At 46.6% G+C, this 27149-nt stretch overlaps 1 protein-coding gene across 1 annotated transcript; it reads right to left on the minus strand.

Annotated features, from left to right (window-relative positions):
* Positions 1 to 27149, minus strand: Mglur (metabotropic Glutamate Receptor). Its single transcript, XM_076792661.1, has 6 exons — positions 26496 to 27149; positions 25417 to 26210; positions 13522 to 13634; positions 8485 to 9141; positions 7521 to 7992; positions 1 to 525 (listed from the first exon to the last, which is right to left on the minus strand). Exons 1-6 carry the CDS (start codon positions 27041 to 27043, stop codon positions 380 to 382), a joined length of 2730 nt encoding a protein of 909 aa, XP_076648776.1. The 5' UTR covers positions 27044 to 27149; the 3' UTR covers positions 1 to 379.

Raw genomic sequence — 27149 nt, forward strand, 5'->3', positions numbered from 1 at the left:
TTGTCGCGATTCTTTGTCACCGGTCCCTTATCAGTTCCGGGGGCCGTTCGTTTTCCGCTTGTCCTGCTGCTCCCGATTCGCGCAACATTTCTCCGACGAACGCGAGGTGGACAGAGAGACAGAGGGTGTGAAACACCCTTGGGGGTCGAGGAGTGACGCTCCAGGGGATGGTCGGGGGGTGGAAGTGAGCTGTCCTTCCTCTTTTTATTAGCACACATTCGCACTATTCACTACCGCGGACCTTCCGGTCGGTCTTATCGGCTGGCCGTTTGCCAGGGCGCAACCAGAGGCCAGGGTTCTCTGAAAATCTGAATTACGACGCGCTGGTAGACCCTCTCTCTCTCTCTCTCTCTCTCTCTCTCTCTCTCTCTCTCTCTCTCTATAGCTCTGCCACTTGCTCGTTAGTAGTTTTGCCCGATGTGTTCGACGTCAGGCTGATCTCCGTTACGCCCACGGACGTCTGCACGGCGGCGGTTAGGGCACTCTGCAACGGCATACTCTCGCTGGTCAGCTCGCAGCCCGTGTCTGAAAACAAATTAAAATTCCGAGATTAGGCAGACAACCGTCTCCGTCGATGAAAATGAATACAATTTAAGGGGGCCGGTAGGTATTCGGCCTTGACTGTCACGCTATGTTACGCTATGCCTTTCTTTCTAGACATTTTACGTCTTAAATAAGTAAGCAATCAATTAAAAATGCATACCACCGTGTTTGTACATGCCTTTGCTACGTCTGTACAGAGACTTTTTTTTCGATACGAACACTAAATCTCTCGAAATTAAGAGAATCTCTCTGCGGCAGCCATCTTGTGACGTCATACTTGCTTCAGAAGACGAGCTTTCTGCCGAGTATTACAAATTACTCCACGATGAGGTGGAAATTCGCAATTTGGGCTCCATACAGACGTAGATTGGACTTTTAGGAAACACAATTGACCACTTCTAAACTGCTCATTGCAATATTGAAGCGTCAATCTGTCAAGATTTTGACCCTTGCAGGTTCATATACGTATATTGCAGAGAAATTCTCTTTCTCGACGCGGTCGGGTGATGATACTTTCGCGAAAGAAAGAATTAACTGGAGCTCGACAAGCAAGGAGAAGCGCAACAAATCGACGACGATCGATCGTCCGTAGAATTTGCGAGCCGGGCGACGTTAGGAGGTGGGAAATTAGGGGAACGACGAGAAAATTGGCGGAACGTCTGCCAGGCGATTGGCAGAACCCCGGGAAACGATTATTCCCGCGATAGGCGCGACGGAAACGGAACATTCTGCCATTCGGAAAAGGCAGTTTAAAGTTTCCCGAGCGGGCCGCGGGCCGCGCGGAAATGAAAATTTCCACTGTTAGTTCGGAACTTGAGCTCGAACTTCGGAAGAGCAAACACGGTTACCGAGCATTGCCGAGCGCAAAACTGTACAACTTCTCCGGACGATCGTCGAAAGTTTAAACCGTTTTAATTGTAACTGATACGGTGGCCCCTGCGATCCTTCGGGGATCGCTGCTCTGAAAGAACAACACCCGGAAATAAACATAATTAGCCAGCAACGAGGGCGAGAAAATCGTTGATAATTTCTCGTCGATTCGTCCCCGTTGCTTGCGCTTTTTCAAAATCGCTTCGATCGATGTCACATCGGTGGCCCCTTACATCGTTGTCATTTTTCGTAGCGATCATCGACCTCTCCATAAGACGATCAACAATCTATTTATACAGGGTGTTCAAATTTCCAGCCGACATTTAGAAAGTGTAAAACACGTGTCCAAGGATTTGGATATTCCAACAGTTCGACAGAAATGTTCGTTCAGAATTTGAGAATCGTCTGTGTTATCGTTTAGAAAACAACGGAGAACATTTTGAAAATTTGCTATAGTTGTAAAGAAATAAACTTTCTCGCGGTATAAATATGACTCGCTCTACTTCTCTTGAAATATCTCCGAAACTAGTGGGCGGATAAAAAAAGGTACCCTACGAAAATCGCTGGTCTTTCTACGCACAATAAGATCCCACAATGAAAGATATAGGTTTCCATTTGAAAAACCAAAGTTGACCCTCGAATGACCTTGAGAACGCCACGCAAATAAAGAACCGATACTGCCCCGAGGGTTTCGTTGCATCGTGGTCGTCGCTGAAAACACGACGGAGCTGTTTTCCGGAATAGCAGAGAGCTTTTATGCGAGGCCGTCGCGGCGTCTATCGCGAACGGTAGCCTAATTCAGAGTCTGTTATCCTTGAGAGGCGGCGGTGGCCGCGAGGAATCGCGGGATTGCGATTCTCGTGTCGAGACAGAGCGTCGTCGGCGTGATCGATCGGCTCTTCCGGGAGCGTTTTTAACCGTTGCTGTTAAGTCCCCTGAAAATTTCATATCACGTAATATCTCGCATCCGGATATTGGAGCGTCCCCTGTGAAGTTATCTGTATTGCATATTTCCGTGAATTCCTCGCGAGCACCGGTTGAAGATACAGAGAGAGAGCGAGACGGAGAGAGAGAGAGAAAGGGGAGAGGGAGGGGGTGAGAGGGAACCCGTTTGGCTGGGGAGGGAAATTGGAGGAATTATGGGCTGTAGCATTATTGACGAGGCTCTCGAACCTGGGAAACTTTTATTTCCCAATGATCCCACCGGTATCGAGCCACGGTTATGGCATTCTCGCGGCGCCTGTACCTCCTCCGGCACACCCTGATTTATTTTCAATAAATGCTCCAACACTTTGTACCACCCGGTCACGTATTATTCCGTGTCTCTCCTATTTCGATGTTTATCCGCGCATTGTGCGCTCCGCCCGCCCTATTGTGCCACGCCAATTGACGTTTTTATGGGGTAGAAGTGGGCTAGCTGCCGCGGATAGATTCGTTTCTATTTGCGGTAGAATGCTTGCAGAGAACGTTTGCTTTCGCGTTTGTTCGGCCGTGTACTGCATGTTCGACCTGCGAAAAGTTCCTATCCTGCTTTCACATTTTCGAAAAATCGAGCTTTTCGCCACGCGTTGTCTTTGTGCCACCATTTTCTTCTTCGTCCTCTGCGATCAGTTCTTTGTCGTTTGGAAATTCCTAGGGGACAAGGAATATTCTTTTTTTACAAATTTTCATCAGAAAGGTCAAGGTTTATCATAACGATCATTATTGTAACATTTTCACACCTTGTAGGTCTTAGTAAAATTTGGTTTACTTCATAGATCGTAGCGAAAATTGATATTCAAGTTTATTTATGTATCTACACGGAAAAACAGATAAGTGCAATTTAAAGCAACCGAGAGATCTCAACAATTTGAGGATGTCGGTACGTTATTTTCAGCTTTATAAAATTTGTAAAGAGAAATAATTTTTCAGTTCCTTACAGTTGCCGAAAATTGTCTTTATTTTCATTGATTATAGTAGTGTAGAGTATACGTGCGAGAGGATTCGTTCGAAAAATGAACGTATGCAGTTAGAGGCGGCCGAAGAATGCATGGTGGAAAACAGAGGCCCCGTTTTTTTTTTTGTTGAAAGTACTGCAACTGTAGCTCGGGTCACGTTTCAATGTGAACACTGCCATTGTAGAACAATCGAATGTATTCCGACGCTCACTTCTCGGATCGTTTATCGAACATGAACGTACGTAGCGCTCGAGAGAGAATACTGTCGGGATCGGCCATCTTGCTCCTCTCGGAGTAGTGTATTATCGTTATTAACTACGTGCTAATTATCCGTTCGTTATCCAGCCGAAACACGCAATTAATACCGAGTGGGAAGACACAGCGCGATCGAACCTCTTAACGCTAATTACAATCGGCATTTTTCACCCCTTCCGGCCAGGGGGTGGCTCGGCCTTGCACACCCCCGACCACCGTCGTCAGCTGGAATAACAATTTTTCTTTCATCAATTCGCAGCTCTTAACCCCCTTCCGCGAAATGTTATTCCGTTCGTGTATTTGAGAAAACAGTCGTTTTTGTGGACAAACAAGTCGATGGGTTCACCTCGTGATTTATTTTACAGCTGTCGAAAGCACTAGTTTGTTGCCAGTAATGTTCTAAAAGGAACAGACAATTTGTATTTATTTATACATTTAATCCAATTACTAAGTATTCCTCGTAGAGAAATACAATTCTATTTCGATTCGACAGAAATTAATGACATCGAGAGTTTTGGAAGCCAAATTCAATAACAAAAATTTGTTCTTGTTGATTATTTCTTCGTCAAACAATGACCAACGTGTTCGTGACAATCTTCTGATTAAAATGAGCCCCGACACGACACAATTCCGAGCATGTTTGCTCGTTCAATACAGGATTCAATAAAACCTCGACTATCCGAACCTACGATATTTGAACTCTCCGTTATATGTCACTACGTGTAAACGGTTCTGTCTAACTCAATCCGTATACGACGTACAAACTACGGTTTACTGTACAAACCAGTAAAATCTAACAGTGTAGCTATACTATACATATACTATATTTGTATTTTCCCTGACTAGTTCGGATAACAGAGGTTCCACTATTTCCTGGATTAAACGAGTAAGCGCAATCTGAACCGTGTCGTGTTTGGTATCATTTTACTCGGAGAAATGTCGCGAGTATGCCAGTAAAAGTTTCGTAAAGAATTAATTGGAAATAACAACCGTACATTTCATTTGACCGATAACACCGTTTAATTCTCGAGGGTCGCAGGCCGAATTCTGACAAAAGTCGTTCGAAAAGGCTGACAGATCGTGCCGTGGAAGAGCAGGCCAAGAATCAACTTAATAATTCGTCGCAGACAAGAACAATTCCGGGCATTATCGTTCCAGCCCGTAATCCCCGGTGATTGCACGCCGGCAGACTGTGTAACTAGCCCCGTAATTACAATAGACAGTGGTAACGGGGATGGGGACGGTCGATTTCCATACGGACACGGGACGGGGGCTGATGCGTCTGCCAACAATCGAATCCGCATTAAGTATTAGCGCCGGAAAATATTCTGTCAGCTCGAGCATTGCGCGTTAACCAAATGTATTTAACAGGGAACGGCACACTAATCAACAACCGGTCTCGTATCGGGGCCGCTGGAACATATTTCCTCTGCGAAGTATAGAACTATCATTAACTGTTGCTCTGAACCCTTGCAAATACTATAGCACCGAAGATTTAGAACGGAATATACTACATACGCGTGTTATTAAATCGAATTAAAATTCTATTGTTGTTGTCAATATATACAGGCTGTCCCAAAAATGTTGTCCTCGAAAGGGGTGATTCCCGAGGTTATTTCGAATAACTTTTTCCTTTGCGGAAATATTCTCCGCGGCTTCGTTGAGGAGTTATTAACGAAAAACGCCGGCCAATCAGAGCGCGTCTACGCCGATCGTTGGCTATGAACCACCCTTAACCCCCTGAGTTAAAAAGAAATTATATATTTATTGTATCCCTATTATATTCTCCAATGACTACACAAGATGTCCCAAAAATATTATACTCGTTGAAAAGGATGATTCCTTAGGTCATTTCGAGTAACTTTTTCCTTTGCGGAAATATTCTCCGCGGCTTCGTTGAGGAGTTAACATCGAAAAACGCTGGCCAATCAGAGCGCGTCTACACCGAGCGTTGGCATTGGCTGAGCCGAAATCCGTCCGCGGTAGCCGCGCTCTGATTGGTCCGTGTTTTTCGTTGATAACTCCTTATCGAAGCCGCGGAGAATAATTCCGTAAAGGAAAAAGTTACTCGAAATGACCTCAGGAATCATCCTTTTCAATGAGTATAATATTCTTGGGACATCTTGTGCAGTCATTGGAGACTATAATAGGGATACAATAAATATATAATTTCTTCTTAACTCAGGGGGTTAAGGGTGGTTCATAGCCCGAAAGTGTACCATCAAATCTTGAATGTTTAATTTTAATAGCAGATCCAGAAACAGAAATAGCAGAGCCTGATCCGATCGTTACAAAACTCCCTGGAAAATGGAGAATTATTTTTGGCCGTTGCCTCGGGGGTAGTTCCTCGCGCGAAACTGGATTACCCGTCGAACCTCCGGGGCTCGTCGGCGACTGCAGGTTCGAATCAGCTCGTCACGATCAAGCCTAATAATGCCGGGAATACGCTGACTCGATCGCAAATTACCTAGCAGCGAAACACGCCCGGTGAACTCGGCTCGCTGCCAACGCCTTGTATCTCTCGCGGTCCCACTTTTCCCCGCCCGCGGTCTTCCTTTTGTCGACGACCGATTTGTACGTCATTAGGCGGCGGAACAACGGGAAAACAAAACTTTCCTGGTGAATAGGCTCGAAAACCGTCTCCGAATCAATTAATAAATAATACTTTTCAATTACCATTCATTTTCAAGCCGTCCTCTATTTTCGTCCACTAGCGTGACCCCTCTGAGACGACCGGAGTCTTAGCAAATCTAGAACAATACTTGAATCCGTAAAAAACAGCCGAGTTTCCCATCTACGAATCATTATTTCACACGTCAACGTACTATCGAAAACGGAAAATCATGTTCTAATTGACGAAATGAAAAATTGTCAATAGTGAACGCGGACAGCGGAGCAACCGCGTTGTCACCGGTGAACGGATTGATAACATTCTAATTCATTAATTACCGCGGCAGATTATGATCGATGGACTGTCAGAGTTTGTGTAATTGAGGTGTATCGGCGCGCGACATCATTGTCGAACGCGGCCGCGCAGCCAAATAGGTCTCTGTCTTATCGGCGGCGCAATAATTGGGAGCCATTTCGAGGCAGAGCGGGACAAAAGCGTAGGAATCCCCCGAATAGTGGGAATCCCGAATTCTTGTGCCTCCCCCTACCCCCCGGGGTGCTTGTTATTTGTTTTGTCGTTCCCTTACCCTCGATCCGCGATATCATTAAAATACGCCCGTTCCCCGGGAGACAAAACCCTCGAGGATCTCGGGTACTCGATACTAATTGCCTTCATTTCTTATTCTCCTGTTCATTATTTCGGCCCGAAAGCGATCGAGCCTCTGACGAAAGAATCCCGGCCACGAATTCCTTTCGTGACGTTCTCTCGATATGTCCGAAGACCTCGAGTCCCCAGCACCGAACCATCAAGGAGAATAAAAAACGATGTACCATAGCGTCTTCAGCTTCCCCTTTTTATTATTTAAAACATTCCCATTGTTCCCATTTTCATTTTAGTCTGACGACAAGCTCGGGAAGAGTCTTCGCTCTTTCCTGTTAAATAAATCCGAGTCTCTTTGATGTTGAAACACACATCAACCCTGCATACCTACCCTTTCCAGAATTATTAAATAAATCTACAATCGGTAAACTCAATGCCAACCTTGCAAATTTAATCTAGCCTGTTTCTTTCGTAAGACATTTCTTGTCAAATAAAAAGAATTAATTCCTGTACGCTCCTCAGGGTGAAAATTCGAGAAAGGATTTTTGAAACATTTTTTGATTTAGCTAAATTTATCGAGCACTAAAAGTGTTGCCTTATAAAAATAAAGTTTTTATGCAACTATTTCCGAGGTGCGTACGAAGATTAAATGATTTGTCTAGGGGTAGGTTGAAATAGAACGATTCTAGGAGCTGGTTACTCACACTTGGTGATGGACGAAGTGCCGGCGCTGCTGCCCTGTTTCTTGAACTTGTCGCCCATGGTCACCTTCCGCCGGATGTTCTTGTCCGGCTGGAACATGATGATGTAGACCTTCGGCGAGTACAGGCAGGCCAAGGTCACCGAGGCGCTCAGACTGATCGTCACGCAGAGGGTGGTGATCTGTGTCTCGTGGGCGTTCTCGGTGCCGAAGTAGATCGGCACGAACGCCAGCCAGATGATGCACGTCGTGTACATCGTGAACCCGATGAACTTGCTCTCGTTGAAGTTCTCCGGGATCTTGCGCGTCTTCACCGCGTAGATCGTCGATACGACGATCAGCAGCGCGTTGTACAGTTGCGAGAACAGGAAGCTCATGTTCTGGATGTTGCATTTCAGGATCACCTGCTTGCGGGTCGGGTACGAGTACCGGGTGCCCGGAGGCTCGATGATCATCCACACCAACGTCAACACGAACTGCAACAATTTCAAACGTACCGGTTCAGATACGTAGTCATGGTTTCTAATTGTAGATTATCGTTTCCTAGCCATTCCTTCGATTACCGCAAGCCCCGCCCATTGTTCGCTCCAGCCACGCCCAGTTAATCTTCTTGACTCCTCCCATATTTCTCTCTGAACCCTTCTACCGATTCACGCTAGTCTATTCCACGATTTTAATTTAATTTCACGTGTAGATTCGTCAAAACCACTATTGTTCTTATCTCCTACTACTATTACTGGCCCCGCACGTTAAATTTCTCCAATTTTTCTCATCCACTTTTCTTCTAGCCCCTCCCCCATGAATTCTCATTGGTCCGCCACACTGACTGGCCCCTCCCACTAACCTACATTGACTGAACCCACTAACTCCCTTCAATTTCTGCTATGAATCCACATTGCTTCAAGCCCCGCCCATTGACCCTCATTGACCACGCCTATTGAAAGACCCCGCCCACGAGTTCTACTCACCTGTAAAGCAATCAGCGCGGCAGCGATGCAGACCTGGGAGGTGGGACTGATGTACCTGGGCCTGACCGCGGATCTCGAGGCCGAGTCGAAGATCCTCGCGATCCTATTGGTCTTGGTGAGCAACGCCCCGTAGACAGCGCTGAAACTAACGCCCACCCCGAACCTCTGGAGGATACAGGTGACCGTGGTGGGGGTCAACAGCAACAGGAACGTGTTCACGTAGCAGACGAGCACTCCGACCAGCAGAATGATTGTCAGCTCGCGTCCCGACGCTTTCACGAGAGGCGTGTCTCGGTGACGGAACAGCAGACAGGCGACCGCCAACGTCATCGTGATTCCGAGGCACGAGATCACCGCGGGAACGATCGCGAACGCGCTGTTCCATCTGATATGGTTGATCGGTAGTCGATAACAGCCCTTCTTGTCGTCGTGCGGCCACCGACCCGGGCCACAGTCTACGCAGGTGTACTCGTCGAAGACGTACTCGTACTCCTCGCACTGGTCGCACACCCAGCAACAAGTGTCACCCTGTTGCTTCTTTATCATACCTGGCTCGCAGGGCAACGAGCACGCGGATATCGGTATCTCCTTCGTTCCACCAGCCCACACCAGCTCCTCCGTACTCATGTCCAGCGAGTTGAACCATTTGCCCACCACCTGAATCAATTTTCGAACCTCATCATACCGTTCTACGTCCCTGGTTCAGTCTTATTCGAGGAAAATTAGGGCGTGGCAAATGAGTAATGGGTGGAGCGAACGAACAACAGGAACAGCAAATAAACAGTGCGCGGGGTAAATAGGTAGTAGGCACGGCTAATAAGTAATTGGTGAAGCAAATGAATCATAGGCGGAGTAAATGAACAATAGGCGGGGCCAATGAACAGTGGGCTGGACAAATAATCGACGAAGCGAATGAATAGTAGGCGGGGCTGGTAGCTAATGGATGAAGCAAATGGATAGTAGGCGGAGCTATCGAGCAAGGGGCGTGGCGAATGGATAGTAGGCGTGGTAAATCGGCAGTGGGCGGAGTTTACAGGAAAATGCTTTCAATCGAATGTATCTTCGCGGTCTCTTATGAGCCTCTAACAATGTTTCGATCGACACTCCTCGAGGGAGCGCGTCTAATCGTAACTTCCATGGGAGTATCGATCGATATGGAAAATTTTCGTCGAACTCCGATTGGCTAGGTGTCGAGAGGGGGCTCGTTGAAGCTCGCTACAAAACGGAAACTTTAGATGGCACTCGATGTCAGCTATACGTTCGCGCTACCCGCTTCCACGGAATTGTTTTTTCGAACGGGAACCACTTATAAAACTGGAGAGGCTCTCGCATCGAGCGTGAGAAAATCGGATTGTTCGCTCAATTTCGAAAGCACTTGCAATTTGTCAATTTTTTCCAGGCGAGACGGCCGATCGGAAAAATCCGAAACGGTCGACGCCGATGCGTGCGAATGTCGTCGCGATTTCATCGGCATTCTCGATTCGAACGAGAATTCCAAACCCTCTGAACCAACGTTGACACTTGTTGACCTTCGACACATAAACATCGCAAATTTTCTTTCTTGTCACGCTATGTTACGCTGTGCCTTTTTTTCTAGACATTTTACGTCTTAAATAAGTAACTAATCAATTAAAAATGCATACGTATAGAGCCTTTTTTTCGATATTAACACTAAATCTCTCGAAATTAAGAGAATCTCTCAGCGGCAGCCATCTTGTGACGTCATACTTGCTTCAGAATTCGAATTTTCTGCCGAATATTACAAATTACTCCACGATGAGGTAGAAATTCGCAATTTCGGCTCCATACAGACGTAGATTGGACTTTTAGGAAACACAATTGACCACTTCTAAACTGCTCATTGCAATATTGAAGCGGCAGTTTGTCTAGATTTTGACCCTTCCATATGTATATGGATTTCAAACCATGCCGGCCCCCTTAAATCCCGCATGAAAATGACGCCGCCATTTTGTTACAGGGTTGTAAAACAAAATTATACTTTTTGGAATATTTTGAACACAGGCTGCTTTACCGAAAACTGTTTCTTCTTCGACGATCGGTACAGAACTAAAGGCAAAAAAAATTCTTTGCAATTAATTGATTACTTATGGGCACCCCTAATATTAATGGCCGACGCAGCGGGCGCAATAAAACCGGCGCTTTTTGACGATTTAAAGTTACCTGGTTCCGGGGAAAAGAGAAAAGTCGTATTTCATCCGGTAAGTTGCGCGAGGGGGTGGGCGGACACGGCGAAGGTCACGTTGCAATTTATGTCCGCGCCGCGCCGGGGCTACTTTATCGTCGGAAACGCGGGCGACGCCATTGATTTACGATTTTTATCGAAAAACAATCGTTAACCGGGCTCACGGACGAGACCGGGAACTGCCTCGGTGTTTCGTGCTCGTTGGGAAATCGTTTGCAGATCGAAATGACGCGAGACGACGTCGCCGCGGCCCTCCTCGACGACGATTTACCGGTTCGAGAGCATAATTTACACGCGGGAACGAAATAAACGAAACCAATTCCAAAGTAAATAGCTTTTGACATATATCCGATGCAGGTTCGCGCACAACAAATATAACATTTTCTACAATAATGCACGCGCGTTTTCATGGAACCGTGGAGGACGATTTACGACACACATTACAACCAAAATTTTAGAAATTAACAGTTAAAATGTTTTATTCGGTGCAACGAACCTCTTTCACGAAATTCTGAAACAATTTAACTGAAGAATAAACATTAATATAAATAAATATTATGTTGGTACTCCGACTTTAAATAGCGAAGTGTGTAAAATTAATTTAACTATCTCTAAATAAATCGCGATATTGCGAATGTCACAGATTTGTAACGATTATTCGATGATTAGAACTTCTTTTATAATTTACTAGGAGGAAAAGAAAATTTATATTTATTGTACACACTATTCTCCAATGACCAAATACTGACTACGGCAATATTCCACTTGATTTCAGTTTAAAGGGAATTAGTAGCATACTTAGCAGATCACGTTCGAAACCTTCATCGCGAGTCTGACTCGTTATTATAGTACGAGAGGTTAATGTTGAAAATGGAGAATATATTTTATACAATGTTATGTAAACTACAGATGGAGGAACGGTTTAAACGAGAAAGCCGTGCAATTTCTCACAATCAGGACTGAAAAGAGAAATTGCGAAAAGCAGAACTCAAATAAAATGGCTCCTCTCAACGGTAATGAAAGATAGGTTCTCGGGTTCTTCGTCGGGACTTTTTGACGACTAAAAAACACTTTAGGCACTAAACCAAATTTTATTTAAAGAGCGATTTTTCAAAAATTTAGAGGAATAATATATTTACTAACAATAAGCTGAATGTGTTTCTAAAAGTTGTTAAATTTGTAAATATATTTAAGAAATAGCAAAGAAAGCTATTAAATAAACAAAAAGTATGGTACATCATGCACCATTAAAACGGATTACTTGTTAATATTCTACACCCCAAAATATCACTTCGATATTTTTAATAGTTTAGAAGTTATACAAAAATGTCACTAAATTTCGCGTTTTCGACCACTGTGAGCGGCGCCGTTCGCAAATTCCCCGAGAGAAAATCCAAAGGCCCGGCCGCGCAAATTGAATCGAGCCGGGATCGAGTCGGAAATAAAGTATTAAGCGTTTCTTTGAGTCTGCCGACAGGGGGACGCCCGATTACCGGGGACAAAGGGAAAAAGGATTTTCATTTATCTCCGGAGCGGAAAATTAACCGCACCGGATCCATCGGATCGAGCGATCCGAGGCAATAATCGCGCGGAACGTTAAATAAATTAATGCGAGAGCCGAGAGGTGTGCTTAATCGAATCGGCCGATTATTAGGTCGGCTACTATCGTTTCGTGACGCACTTGGAATGTGCCGGCAACGCTTAAATGTTAAGGGCCCGGGATAGTCACGTGACTTTTTAATTAATAGTTTCCATTCACAGCCTTCAGACACAGACTTAAGATCCGTTTTGGTCTTGATCCGACGTGTCCTAAGAAAACTCATCCAATGGCAGAAAAATGCTCGGATTCCACGGCACGCGCATCGTCAATCTTTGGCCTACTTCGAACGCTTATGTTACCAAATATCCGCTTAATCTCGGCAGCTTCTGACCAGCGCGCACTAGATCGAACCTTCCTCTTTCGAATGAGCCCTTCATCAGCGACAAAATATTCTTATATAAGGACGAAAACTTGAGGCACGTGAAAGCATTTTTTGTCGGTAATGTAGTCACTCTACCTTATCGCGAATCCACGAAGACCGGGGGTTTCCTGGTGTCGAGAAAATTTTTACACGAATTCTTGTGAATTTTTTCGGAAAAACTACCGAACCTTTTGCATTGGGATTTTACACACGTATTCATTGGTATATGAGGTTATTTTATGGAAAAAATTATGTTGTTTATTCATTCGTATGAATATAGTCATGGTCGGAACGAAAAGAACTGAAAAATCTGGATTTTCAAATCGAGTAGTACGATAAAAAAAATTAGAAAAAATTGACGGATTTACGGTTGATCGATTCTGTTCAGAATGAAAGACCGGAATACCCCTTGAAACCAGTGTGCAACTCGTTCTAAAAAGCAGCGCGAATTAAGGGATGTGTAATGGTGATGACATGTTACTGATAACGGCGGACAGCAGAAGGAGATATGAAACGCATGAATGCCCGGGATGACGTACGCATCTCGTCCGGGCCGGTCGGATTGAAATTCGTCAAAGGGAGCAGAAAAATAATTTGTATTTCCGGGAGCGGCCGCATGATTGGCGGTGCAAACACGGTTCCGTGCACCCTCGGATCGTTCCCGGGTATAATTATCTCTGGCCCGTTGAAACTCGTCGAACCCAATAATGGAAACTTCAGTCTCGATATTATTCCGGGCCGACCGGCCGTAAAACTGCCGAAAGCGGTTCCAACCGTTGGCAAAAGTTTCTGCGGCCAGAGCCACCGCGACGAGCGCGCCCTGGTTTCTAATTAACCGTTGTGGAAAAAGTCCCAGAAAGTACATTCACTTGCCCGATAGTGGTATCCGTTGGACCCGTTGTGCTCCGACTTCCGGAAGTTGAGGATCTCGTAACGCGGCAGGCCGTCCCCGTGCTCGTCGAACTTCACCTCGCTGCCGGCGCCGTCTGAAAAAATCAATTATCACCGCTTGTTTCCAGAGTTATCTCGTTAGCCGTGCTTCCAACTATATACCGACCTGCAGTTCTTTTCGTTTTGTAATCATAATTTTACCGCGGAAATTGCGTTGGAAACGTCTGTTGTGTTGGGGCTGAACTTTGTGGGAGGAGCGACGAGGAAAGTGGGTGGAGTCTGAGGGGCTTCATGGGCGGGGAAAACGAGAGTCAAAACGTCGTTGCATGACACTTTGATAAAGTCTGTAGAGTTACTGAGCGAAGTTGAACTTTGTGGGAGGAGCGAAGAGGAAGGTGGGTGGAGTCTTAGAGGTTTCATGGGCGGGGAAAATGAGAGTTAAAACGTCATTGGATGGCACTTTGGTAAAGCCTGTAGGCTTCTTTGCGGGAGAAGCGAAGAGGAAAGTGGGTGGAGTCTTAGGGGTCTGATGGGCGGGGCAAACTAGAGTGAAAACGTCATTGGGTGACCCTTTGGTAGAGCCTGTAGAATTACTGAGCGAAGTTGAACTTTGTGGGAGGAGCGTAGAGGAAAGTAGGTGGAGTCTGAGGAGCTTCATGGGCGGGGCAAACGAGAGTCAAAACATCGTTGGATGACACTTTGGTGAAGCCTGTAGAATTACTGAGGGGAGTTGAACTTTGTGGAAGGAGCGAAGAGGAAAGTGGGTGGAGTCTTAGGGGTTTGATGGGCGGGGTTAATGAGAATTAATAGAAGGAACTGACACTATGAACTTTAACTGACACTATGAATTTAGGTCAAGGAATATTTGTAAAACGGTAAAAAATACTTTGTGGGGAGAACTGAGAATCGGTGGGAGGGGCCAAAAGAAGTTGATGGGAGGAGCTAACAGGAATTAGTAAGGAGAGCCAATAGAATTTTTGGGCAGGAGCTGTCGCACGCTAAAACTATCAGGCAAAAGAAACTCTACAAAAATAAGTGTAACACCGTCTCAGTATTACCGAACACGCACTTTCCACAACTCTTTCCCGTAAAATTGCCGTACTAACGATCTTCTAATGGCTGAAACGACTCCGTCAGTTAGCGTAGCGGGTCCGAAGTAACGATAATGAGGTGCTCGATTGTTTTTTCGCCGTTAGGTGTCGTGTCGCAACGGCTTTATCCACTCGAACATTCGAGCCGGCTTTATTGTAATAATGTTTCACGCCGCTTTGAAATCCATAGTCCCCGCCCCCTCGGGCACATTCAATTACAGTGTTCGGCCGGCATTGTTCCCAGCGGCGGGGCGCGGGTGGACAAAAAAATAGCGCAATTCGTTAAATTTACACGGTGGATTTATACGCTTTCGTTTGCTTATCGCTCGGCCGGATTTTAATATATCCGCGAGGCCGAACGATATCATCCCGGCAATATAGCTTTTAATTATCGTTCTTCCGGGCCGCGTAATTGACACGCGATTGTGTCTCGGGGCAGCCGTACCTCCGGGCTCGCGAAATAATTCGACCGGGAACGAAAATTACACTCCACTTTGTTTTCAATACTATCCCGGCCCGTTGTAATATCCGCGGATCAACGCCGGCCCGCGGGATCCACGAAGCCGGTCTCCCTCGATCACTCTCGATTTAGCCAGCCCGAGAACTTTTTCCCTCTGGATTTTTTTTCTCCCGTAGTTTCGACGTCGAGTCGATACGCCACGGGTTTTTTGTTTTTTTTTTTGTTTTTAGGTTATTTCGAGTTTTATTTTACATGCGCCGTGATTTACTTGGACGGCTTTGTCGAAAGGACGTTTATCGCGTTAGCTGATACGATCCGCGCGCGTTTCCTTCGAGCTCCGCACGGTCGCGATGACAGCCATAATTTTTTGCCCGCATGAAAGATCGTGGCAATACCGTAAATCCGCGCGCGATATCATTTTCATGATAAAACCGAGACAGAACGGGTTCCCCCGGTCTGTAGGATCCGAGCGGAATTTCATTTGACTACTCAACGCAGAGAGACCCCTTTAATTCGCTTTTCTCGAGTCGCCATGAACGGTAGTCATGGTTGTCGTTAATAAAATAGAGCCCGAGAGAATTGATCTTGAGAATTCGGGGTTAGTTCGCCTAACGCAGCAACGTGGAAAATCAGTTTTAATTAATCTTTGAACGGAGGTAATCCGTGAAATACGAAGACGAAATTATTTTTATAATTTAAAGAATTTATCCGAATTTGCTGAATGCGTCAACGTAGAAAGTGATTTTTAATTGTCCTCTTCTTTGAACACCGCAACTCTTCTATGTTTCACCGACAAATTTTTCGAAAATTTTGTCTAATTTAAATAGTAAATGTTTGTTCGTGTTGAAACATTTCGAATGGTTTCGCGTCTCTTGGATTTTTAGTTGCAGCGTTAGGTGCGTTCCATCAAGAAAGAGCAACGCAAATGGTGTGATGGAAATCATAATTTTCATCGATCGGGTTTCGACGACAGGGTATAAATAGAATCTTATTACCCTAATTACTTTCATTGCGCGGCGAAGAAAGTAGGGTTTGCTCGACGAACCGCGGCGAAGTTCTTGCTGCATTGTGCATCGCGTCAGTTGCATTCGTTGCGAACCGCGCAAATGCCGCGCCATGTCTAATAATACCGATCCGATGCAACTTATCCCGTTGTGAACGTCAGCGCGATGCAATTTGCATTTCTGCGCATTAAGGTCCAATTAAACGCGGGAATCGCAACTAGTCGATTCGGAAAACCCTGTCTCTACACGTTTTTAGACTTAAACTTGAACTTCTCGACAAATATCGTAAACCTTGCTCGTGAATTCTTCTGGTCACGAACGGACAAGAATGATCGAATATTTTTATGGAAAAATTGGATGCATTAAAAATTCTAAGCTTTTGAATTTTGAGTTTTCAATTTTGAAGTTTTATTGGGAGTTTCATTTTGGTGCATTTATTGCAGTCTGTGCGCATCTTTTCATTCGAGACAGCCGAAGCCAAAGGCATGCGAGTGCCATTTTTCTGATATCGGGGAAACCGAGTTTGCGTTTCAGATGTGCTGAAAAAATTCCATGTGATGTCTCTGTGCAAATTATGTTGATACCCGACATGCAGCGGGGAACGAGTACACAAATTTTTTGACGAAATTCATGTTTTAGTTTACGAGTTATTGGATGCACTTGCAGCCCTTTGCTAGCTACCGAATTTTTCGCAGCGAAAGGACATGAATTAATAACGCGAGAGGGACATGTTAATGTTCGAAAATGTCGTTACTATAGAAACAGACATCGACAGCGGTGAATTTTGCAAGCTTTTAGACGGTATTTTCGTACAAGGATGAATTATTAAAATTGTTTTGATTCACTAAAACATTTGATAAACATCAGCTTGGTCCTAAATGCCTCGAATAACAATATCCAGACTCTAAAACCGTAACAAATGCATAAAGCTCACAGTATAGCAACGATTCGCGACAATTCCCGCGCCACCTTGATGCAATTAGACAAATATTAATAAGGGGGAACGACGATGAAACGAAAATTAGGGCACAATCTGTTTCGAGTTGATAGTCAACGAATTAACATTTCGATAAGAAAACGTCTGGGCAATTTCGAAAATGCGAGTTGAAAGAAAGTTCGCGGCTCGCAATTATGCTCGGTGGTTTTTCCTCTTTTTCTTTTCTGCGATAACGGTGTGCAATCAGTGACACACGATGACTATTACCTTCCTTCATTGCCAACAGAAATGCGTCGGTAATAACCCACGGTATCTGATCGTGTCACCGTCAGTCGCGGGAACGTAGCCTCGATTTTTCCCTCCGCGTAACTTTGTTTCCGATCGCGATGTAGATCCTCGGCGAAAAAGGAGAAGAAAAAATAAAGGGCCAACGAGAGCGAAACTTCGGGCCGAGATTAAAAAACTCGGCTTCGGGTTCGAGTGCTAAGAACGCGTCGATAATTATAAATGGTCGCGCGCGCCCTTTCCGCCATTTTGTTGGCGCGTTTCGGGCAAAGCGAACCTCGATCAAAAATTCAACGCGCGTCACCCGCCATCTTTGTCCGCGGAATATTGTTGTACAAAGCCTCTCTCCGATCTGCCGCATAACAAATTAATAATAATACGATGTAAAATTAACAATAGTTCGATAGCGAGCACCAGATAAAAAATATGTTTCTTGCTGCGACGGCTCGAATAAATTGAAAATATAATCCGCGGCATGATCACGGTTAAATTCGAGATCAATTGGTCTTTAAAAATCCGCGCGTTGTTGTTCCGGAACGAATTGAAAAATTAATGGCCAGATTCCGTGCGTTTACGAATTCGCAAATTGCGAAAAACGCAAGCGAGAAGCATCAAGAACTTTCTTTGAGTCCCGGGCTTATTAAAACAGTCCATAAAAATGGAACTTTCCTCGGGACTCTCGCTCTCTAATTATTAACGACTTCTGGGTTTTGTTGGTGCGTCGTTGGAGTTGCACAACAGGATTAATAATAATCTTTCTGTACGTTTGTCTCGCGTTTTCGATTCTTGCTGTTTGCTCTTTGGTTCCTCGTTTCCCGTTCTTGTTCGCTGATTCATTGATTTATATATATATATATATTTAGTTGATGCGGTGTTTGTTGCTCTCTATACGTTTGTTTTCCATTTTCAACACTTCCAGTAGGCCACTCGTCCCCCATTATTTTATTCTTCTCTATTTAGTCTGGCTTTTTCAGAGAATTTACTATTGTTCAGTGATTCATAAAACCTCATTTGTTCGGCGCAGTATTGTTGCAACCGCTCACACATTCGTTTTTCATTTTTAATTCCTGCTTTTCTGTTCTCTCGTCCCCCGTCTCTTCTTCTTTTTTTGTCGGTTTATTTAAATGTTTTCCGCGATCCGCAGAGCATACAATCATGTACGCATGCGAAATAATCTTACTGGCAACCACTCGCGCGTTTGTCTTTCATTTGTAATCCCTGCTTTTGTTCTTTCATCCCCTACTTTGTTTTTTGCCTGTTTATTTAATTGTGTTCAACGAATTGTCTATAATTCGGTGGTGATCCACTGGGTGTATAATAATTCACGTAATCTACAGAGTCTTTTTAACATTTTCGTTCTTTCAACCCTTATCCCTATTTCTGTTTATTCACTATTTTCAGAGAATGGTCTGCAATGAAATAATAATAATATTGCTTTATTCAGCCCTACGGCCAAGAATTGGACTCGGTTTACAATAACCTATAATTACCAAAAATAACTGTTTTATCCACGCATTAATTCTCTCTCTCTCTCCCCCCTTCTCTCTTCGACTCACCCACCCCTACCCTGACTACTCTACCTATATTCTGCCTGTTCCTATTCTTATTCCGATTATGCAACGAAATAATAATGATATCCGCAGAGCCTAAAATAATCTATAAATTCCACGCATTCTTACAACAACCCCCTCACACCCTCACTTTTCGCTTCCCATGCCCCGTTTCCGGTTCTCTCGAACAATTTACATTTTCCAGAAGTTCTTCGATGGTCCGGCCATTCAGAGGCGATCCAACGAGCCCATAACAGTTTATTTATTCGGGCCGGGACACGTTCGCGCGGCTCTCCGTGAAAACCAACCCCCGGCAGCAGAGGACGTTATTTACGTCGTCGGACGAATCGCGCGCAAGATATCGGTCACCGTTCTCGATTCCCTAAATCCTGCCGGATCGTTCGATCCCCGAGCATCCCGGAACGTGTCGTCCAGTCGCATGTCACCCCGCCCGCATGCACCCCCTCGTCCAAGAAAAACAGTTCCCCGATCGTTTTTACGATCGCGCCGTAATCTCCGCCTGATCCGTGGCGGGGCTCGTAAAAGCCTCGCGGCCGGATCGATCTAAACCGGGGAGCGAAGTCACCGAAACCGGGCCATTATTTCCTGGTCATTTCGTGGAAACGGGCCGACGCGATGATGCTCTCGCCGCCGCGACGCGGAATCGATAACGGATGCACGGCCGACGCCGATTCGATTCGAGATAGCTCGATCGAAACCCGCCTCGACCGCGACCGAAGCGAATCAAACAATCAACCGGGGAAACTAATATACCCGGCTGTCCCGAGACTCGCGGGACGAGGCGCCCTCGAATCTACCGGAAAGCACGCGTCGAAAATGATCTATAGTGTTTTTCCATGCGAGCCTTCGTTACCGAGATAATTAACTTTGGAAATTAGTAGGTCGCGCCTTGACTCCGGCGGAATGGAAGCGGACAATCATCCGGGGAAACTAATGTACCGCCTGTCCCGCGACTCCGGCGTCCGCGGGACGACGCGTCCTCGATTCTACTGGAAAAACCGCGTTGAAAATGATGTATACTGTTTTTCCATGCGAGCCTTCGTTACCGAGATAATTAACTTTGGAAATTAGTAGGTCGCGTCTTGACTCCGGCGGAATGGAAGCGGACAATCATCCGGGGAAACTAATGTACCGCCTGTCCCGCGACTCCGGCGTCCGCGGGACGACGCGTCCTCGATTCTACTGGAAAAACCACGTCGAAAATGAAGTATAGTGTTTTTCCATGCGTGCCTTTGTTACCGAGATAATTAACTCTGAACATTAGTAGAACGCGTCTTGACTCCGGCGAAATGGAAGCGGACAATTATCCGGGGAAACTAATGTACCGGCTGTCCCGCGACTCGCGGCTCCGCGGGACGACATGCCCTCGATTCTACTGGAAAAACCGCGTCGAAAATGAAGTATAGTGTTTTTCCATGCGAGCCATTATTACCGAGATAATTAACTCTGAACATGAGTAGAACGGGTCTTGACTCCGGCGAAATGGAAGCGGACAATCATCCGGGGAAACTAATGTACCGGCTGTCCCGCGAGCCGCGGCCCCGCGGGACGACGCGGCCACGATTCTACGGGAAAACCCGCGTCGAAAATGAAGTATAGTATTTTTTCATGCGTTCTTTTGTTACCGAGATAATTAACTTTGAAAGTTGGTACGACGCGCTTCGAGAACGAGGATGTGGGAACAGACAATCATCCGGGGAAACTAATACAGCGGCTGTCCCGTGGCCGATACCTCGACGAAATGAAATGCATACGATTCTACAGGAAAAACCGCATCGAAAATGAAGAATACCGTTTTCCCATACGAGTCTTCATTACTGAGATAATTAATTTCGAAAGTCGGAGGAACGCGAGAGCGATTAAACAGCACGTTGGATCATCCCTTGCTGCTCCTACTGTCTTCAAAATAAATTCTCGAAAACAGGACTTCAAACGAAAAAATGTTATTCTTCATTTTTCGTGTATTTCATCATAAAGAACCCGCTAACACACTTTTAAAAACCACCAGCTAATTAAAAAGCGAGATATTTACAATTTTAAGGGAAACTCTGTTCGTAAAAATCCGACCGGGTCGTTCTATCACCACAAAAAGATTCTGGTAAAGACCGGTTCTGCAATAAACGAGTTTTACGGGAGGTTCGGACTATTTTCCACGGTATTTGGGTTCGTCGACGTTTCGAAAAAGGGCTCGCAGTTTCAGCCCATAACGTCGCCCTTGCAAATCGTTGGAAAAAAACAATGGCATTCGACTGCACATTTAGGATCGATACAGCACGATCCCTCTGCGATACATCCCCGCCCCACATTTTTTTCTCCCTTTCGCGCTCTTCCCACTCTCCAACCCTACCAACCCCCTCGCCACCCTTTGTCCCTGTCCTTTCCCCTTCTAGCATCGAGCTTGCACATCAGAGTCACGGTGCCTCGCTCTGGCCTCGGACGAATTTTCCCTCAACCCTTTTTAATGGGTCTGTCTTTGCCCGCGCCCCCCCAGCAACGGGACGAAAACCACCCTCCGTGTGTTTCCCCGAGCCTCGCCGCTTTTTCCGAACGCGGGACTTCGCCTAATTTTTTAACCAGCCGAACATTTCGTTTCTGCGGATGACAATCTCTCCAGTTCTGCTGGTTTTCATCGTTCTCCGCGAGAATGCTCGTTGTTCCGTTTAGGGGATGGTTCTATGGCTTCTTTGGTTTCGGGGATTCGTTTATGAAAGCGTGGGACTTTTGGTTTCCGGGGGTTGTTCGCACGACAACGTAGCAGGGGTTGTAAAAATGTATTTACGATTTTGACACTAGGCTTGCGGAACACGTTCTAATACTTTCAATTTACGATTAGTGAAAGATGCGTCCTCGAGAAATTATTTAACAAATTTATTTCTTTGGGTATACGTCGTAGCTAAAAATTTAGATAGGTACAGTCCTGTTATTTTGATAACTCTCAAAGAGAATTTTTGGTCCTCTGTAAACCTAGTGTATAGAAACCTTTTTTTTAGGGGTAGGTTCCAATTTTCGATTTTTCGAGTTTCGGAAAACGTCTCTCTTTTTGGTACAGGTTCCAGAGAAACGTACTATCTAACGTAAGGGATTGGTTCTAGAAAAGACATATTTTCTGATCCAAGGGGATGGCTGCAGAAGAACGTATTATTGTCTGGTTTAGGGGCTGGGCTGACCAAAGAGTATCATATTTTGATTCATGGGACACCCTCTACAAAAACGTATGATTTTCTGATTTAGAGGGGCAGTTCTACAAGAACGTATTATTTTCTGATACAGGGGGTGGGCTTTACGAGAACGTATCATTTTCTGGTGCAGGAGGTTGGGGTCCATAAAAGCTTATTATCTTTTGATTTAGGGGATATGCTCTACAGGAACGTATCTTTATCTGGTTGAAGGGGATGGTGCTGTGAGAACATACTATCTTCTGGTTTAGGGGGTGAGTTTCGCAAGAACGAGTCGTCTTACAGTTTCGGGGGTGGGTTCACCAGAAACATTTTTTATCTACAGTGTCGTAGACCTCTTCTAATTTAATTCACAAAGACTAACCGTCTCTCCATATCAAGGGGTAGATTCTCCGAAAGCAAACTCCTGTCATGCTCGATACTCCTCGTCTTTCTCCGAGCTCTCAAGGCTGAACGTCACTGTTCTCCAAAAAAAAAAAAAGAAAAAAATCATTTCAGCTCGAACAGCAGCAAGCCCAGGAAAAACAAATGGTCATTCCCGCGGAGGGGGTAGATTTCATAAAGCCACCCTTGTCAAAACAACCGGTCCACAACGACATTCTTTGGCGGAAGACAATCTGCGAGAGCCCATCGCCCAGAAAGGCGACCCTTCAATCGCGAAAATCTCGAGCATGCGCCCCCCCGGCCAACAGCCAAGCGCATCCCTGGAACGTCGAACTCCGAAAGAGATCGCATTGTACCCCCCCCCACCCCCTCCTCACCCCCGCGCGTTTCGGAATGCTTTTGATCCACCGTGCAAACTGAAAAGAACGGCGGCTCGTGTAGTCGGAGTTCTCAAACAGACGGGTTCGAATAACTTCTTCGTCGGAGAGCACGCTCCTCTCTCTCTCACTCTCTCTTACTCTCTCTCGACGTCATTACCGTGCCGTGTTTATTATTCGCAAAAATCTGCATCGCATCGGCCCTGCCGGAAAACTCAAGCAGCCGCTCGTCCCTCTCTATCTCGTCAGAAATTCATCTCGACGATAAACTGCGAACGAGAGACTCGAGAGACGGACGGGGAGATGGATGGAGAGCTATTGAGATGGAGAGACACAACGCTGGAGAGATAAACGGTTGGAGAAATAGATCAACAGACAGAGAAAGAGAGAGAGAGAGAGAGAGAGCTGAAGGAATAGAGAGCTAGAGAAAGAGACAGAGAGCTAGATAGAGGGCTGAGGAGATAAAGAGACATAGAGGGAGCTAGATAAAGGGCTGAGGAGATAGGCAGATAGAAAGCTAAAGAGCTGGGGAAATAGATGAAGAGAGAGAGAGATAGAGAGAGAGAGAGAGCTGAAGAAATAGAGAGCTAGAGAAAGAGACGGAGAGCTAGATAGAGGGCTGAGTAGATAAAGAGACATACAGGGAGCTAGATAGAGGGCTGATGAGATAGGCAGATAGAAAGCTAAAGAGCTGGGGAAATAGATGAAGAGAGAGAGAGAGAGAGAAAGAGAGAGAGCTGAAGAAATAGATAGCTAGAGAAAGAGACAGAGAGCTAGATAGAGGGCTGAGGAGATAAAGAGACATAGAGGGAGCTAGATAGAGGGGTGAGGAGATAGGCAGATAGAAAGCTAAAGAGCTGGGGAAATAGATGAAGAGAGAGAGAGAAAGAGAGAGAGATAGAGCTGAAGAAATAGAGAGCTAGAGAAAGAGACGGAGAGCTAGATAGAGGGCTGAGAAGATAAAGAGATATAGAGGGAGCTAGATAGAGGGCTGAGGAGATAGGCAGATAGAAAGCTAAAGAGCTGGGGAAATAGATGAAGAGAGAGAGAGAGAAAGAGAGCGAGAGCTGAAGAAATAGAGAGCTAGAGAAAGAGACAGAGAGCTAGATAGAGGGCTGAGGAGATAAAGAGACATACAGGAGATAGGCAGATAGAAAGTTAGAGAGTTAGGGAAACAGACAGATAGCTGGAGAGATAAAGGGCTGGAGAAATACATGTATAGAGAGAGAAAGAGAGGGAGAGAGCTGGAGAAATAGTCCTAGATAGAGGGCTGATGAGATAAAGAGACAGACAGGGAGCTAGATAGAGGGCCGAGGAGATAGGCAGATAGAAAGCTAGATAGCTGGAGAGATAAAGGGCTAGAGAAATAGATGAACAGAGAGAGAGAAAGAGAGAGAGAGAGAGCTGAAGAAATAGAGAGCTAGATAGAGGGCTGATGAGATAAAGAGACATACAGGGAGCTAGATACAGGGCCGAGGAGATAGGCAGATAGAAAGCTAGAGAGCTGGGGAGACAGGCAGATAGCTAGAGAGATAAAGGACTGGAGAAATAGATGAACAGAGAGAGAAAGAGAGAGAGCTAGATAGAGGGCTGAGGAGATAGAGAGGCAGATAGAAAGGTAGATAGAGGGCTGATGAAATAAAGACACATACAGGGAGCTAGATAGAGGGCCGAGGAGATAGGCAGGTAGAAAGCTAGAGAGCTGGAGAGACAGGCAGATAGCTGGAGAGATAAAGGGCTGGAGAAATAGATGAACAGAGAGAGAAAGAGAGAGAGAGAGCTGAAGAAATAGAGAGCTAGATAGAGGGCTGAGGAGATTGAGGGGCAGATAGAAAGGTAGATAGAGGGCTGAGGAGACAGACAGATAGAAAGGTAGAGAGCTGGGGAGAGAAGCAGAGAGCTGGCGAGCCAGAGATCGAGAGCCGGGGAGGGAGAGAGAGTGGGGTAGAGGGAGAGAGAAGGGGATGAAGGGAGGATATCTGAAACGGCACCCGAAACCTGGTTACCCGCGAATTACCCGTGCGATCAAAGCGCAGCCCCGAAGGCATCCCAGGTGCGTGTAAAATTTCATATCGGCCGCGGTTCGTCGATCCTCTCTCTCTGTGTGTGTGTGTGTGTGAACGTCTCCGTTCCATCGGCGTTTACCACCCCCCGGCCGCATCCCCCGTCCGCGCGATATTATCGGCCGCGCGCGATAACGGGTCGCGCCCGTTTATTGCGCCACCGGAAAAAGAAAAAAGTCACCGTAGACACCCCGGGAATACGTCCACTCAACCGCCCTATTCATCCCCGAAATATTGAATCCTCCGCCTTTCACGGGCTCCCCTACCGTTCTCTCTTTTAACGGGTCACCTGTGAACGGCGTCAGGCAGCTCGGCGATGGTGGTTAGAATTTTGAGGAGAGTTTTTGGGAATTTGAGGGCTCTACATGATTGGGGGATGGTTTTTCTTCTGGTGTTAGTTTCGTTGAGGATGATTCGAGGGAAACGTGTCGACGCTTTTGGCGACCTCAACCAGGCTGAGATCTGCTTGAGCTAACTTTTCGTCTGTTCGGCAACAAGACCGGAAGTGGAGAGAGAATAGTGAACTCACCGGTGAAGGACACGTTGAGGAGATAGTTCCTGTAGAAGGCCCCGCGGTCGTAGCTGGCCATTTTCGGGCACAGACCCTTGCCCTTCGCGCACATGTCCTTCTGCAGGTTGTGCAACGCGTGCGCGAACGCGTAGACCGCGTCCACGACGAACTGCACCTTGGACTCTTGTTCGTAGCCCGAGGCGGCGTTCAGTCTCTCCTGCGGGGAGCACACGGTGCCGTTCTGAACAGCCGGCCATGGTTTCTTCAGCACGCAGCCGAAGACTTCCTCCCAGTACTCGCTGAACCACGGGTTCCTCTTGTTGTTCTCCGGCGTCAACGAGGCCATGTAGTCGTCGAAGCCTGGTATGTTCTTCGACTGCAGCTCGACGGTGATCGCACCTTCGGCCTCGTCTTCCAGGCCCTCTACCAGTTTACCCTGACGACCCCAACCGTCGCTGGCCAGCCACTGGAAAGGCTGGCTCAGATTCGATCGTCTCGCTGCCTCCAGGATACCTCGGGCGTCCTCCGCTCTGGTGAACAACACCACCGCTCTGGCATTCGATTTCTTGCTCAGACGTTGAATTATGTCGTCGAAGGTGTGATCGTCCGCTGCTCCGGGAACCTTCAAGGCCGCTGCTATGCACACGTTGCGCTCCGTTGCCTCGTGGGTGAACACCTCTATCCCGTACTCCCCGTAGCTACCCTCCGAAGAGACCGTGGACACGTACGACCAGTTTGCGCTCTTCACCACGTCCACCAGGGCGATCGACTGGAACGTGTCCGGGGGTACCGTTCTGGCGAAGTAGTCGAACCTGCGGACAGCGACGGAGAGGATTTGTTAACGTACTTGGCAATCAGGGATCAAAAATAAAAAAAAAATTAGGAAATACAGTGAATTCCCGTTATAAGTCAGCGCGAGCCTCGCGTTTAATAGTCATTGGAACTACCCACACCATCGCGGGGTATACCTGTGAGGGGCCGCGAAGCTCGAGAGGCCTCGGACGCCGGGTATGTCTCCTGGACGATACATGTCACTGGCAAGACCCGTGCTGTTGACTTATATCGAGAATTCATTGTAATGTGAACATCAAAGGTACCTGGTCTTGTCGCTGAGTGCTTTAGCAGTGGAAGCGGGCGAGATCTGCGGTATGTGGAACAGCCTGAGCAGATTGGCCACTTGTAGGGACACCGAGCTGTAGGACCCTCCGATCACCCCGAAGATGGGCCCAGCCGAAGCCGTCTTGGTGATCTTCGGCACCGATCGGTCAGCGCACTCGAGAACGGTGATGTCCACGTTGGACAGCGACGCCCTAACGAAATGCAGGCTCTGGTTGAGAGCGTAGGTGTCCCTGCCGCAGGTGTCCAGTATGTGAACGCCGAGGACGATGCCCGGGAGGATCTTGTCGTTCCTGTTGATCTGATCGATGGCGAATAGCATCGCCTCGAGACGCTGCACGCCACGGTTGTAGACATTGGGCCCGCAGGAGGAGCTGCCCTTCTCGTGCACCGGAAACAGACCGCCCAGCACGATGTCCCCGGGGATCAGCACGGCCTCGCGTTCACTGTGATTCTTCGACTGCGTCACCAGAGGAAGCTGCTGGAGCGACAACAGCAGGACCAGCAGCCGACCGAGAGGGTGGCTCATTTTAATCGATGCGGTTCTTCCACTCACCAGGCTTCATGCATTTTATTTCGACCCGGAGCCCCCCTTCTTTGAACCTGGGGGGCTGGCTGTGCGGCTCAGGAGGCTC

The sequence above is a fragment of the Halictus rubicundus genome, chromosome 8, assembly GCF_050948215.1.
Source record: "Halictus rubicundus isolate RS-2024b chromosome 8, iyHalRubi1_principal, whole genome shotgun sequence".
Lineage (NCBI taxonomy): Eukaryota > Metazoa > Arthropoda > Insecta > Hymenoptera > Halictidae > Halictus > Halictus rubicundus.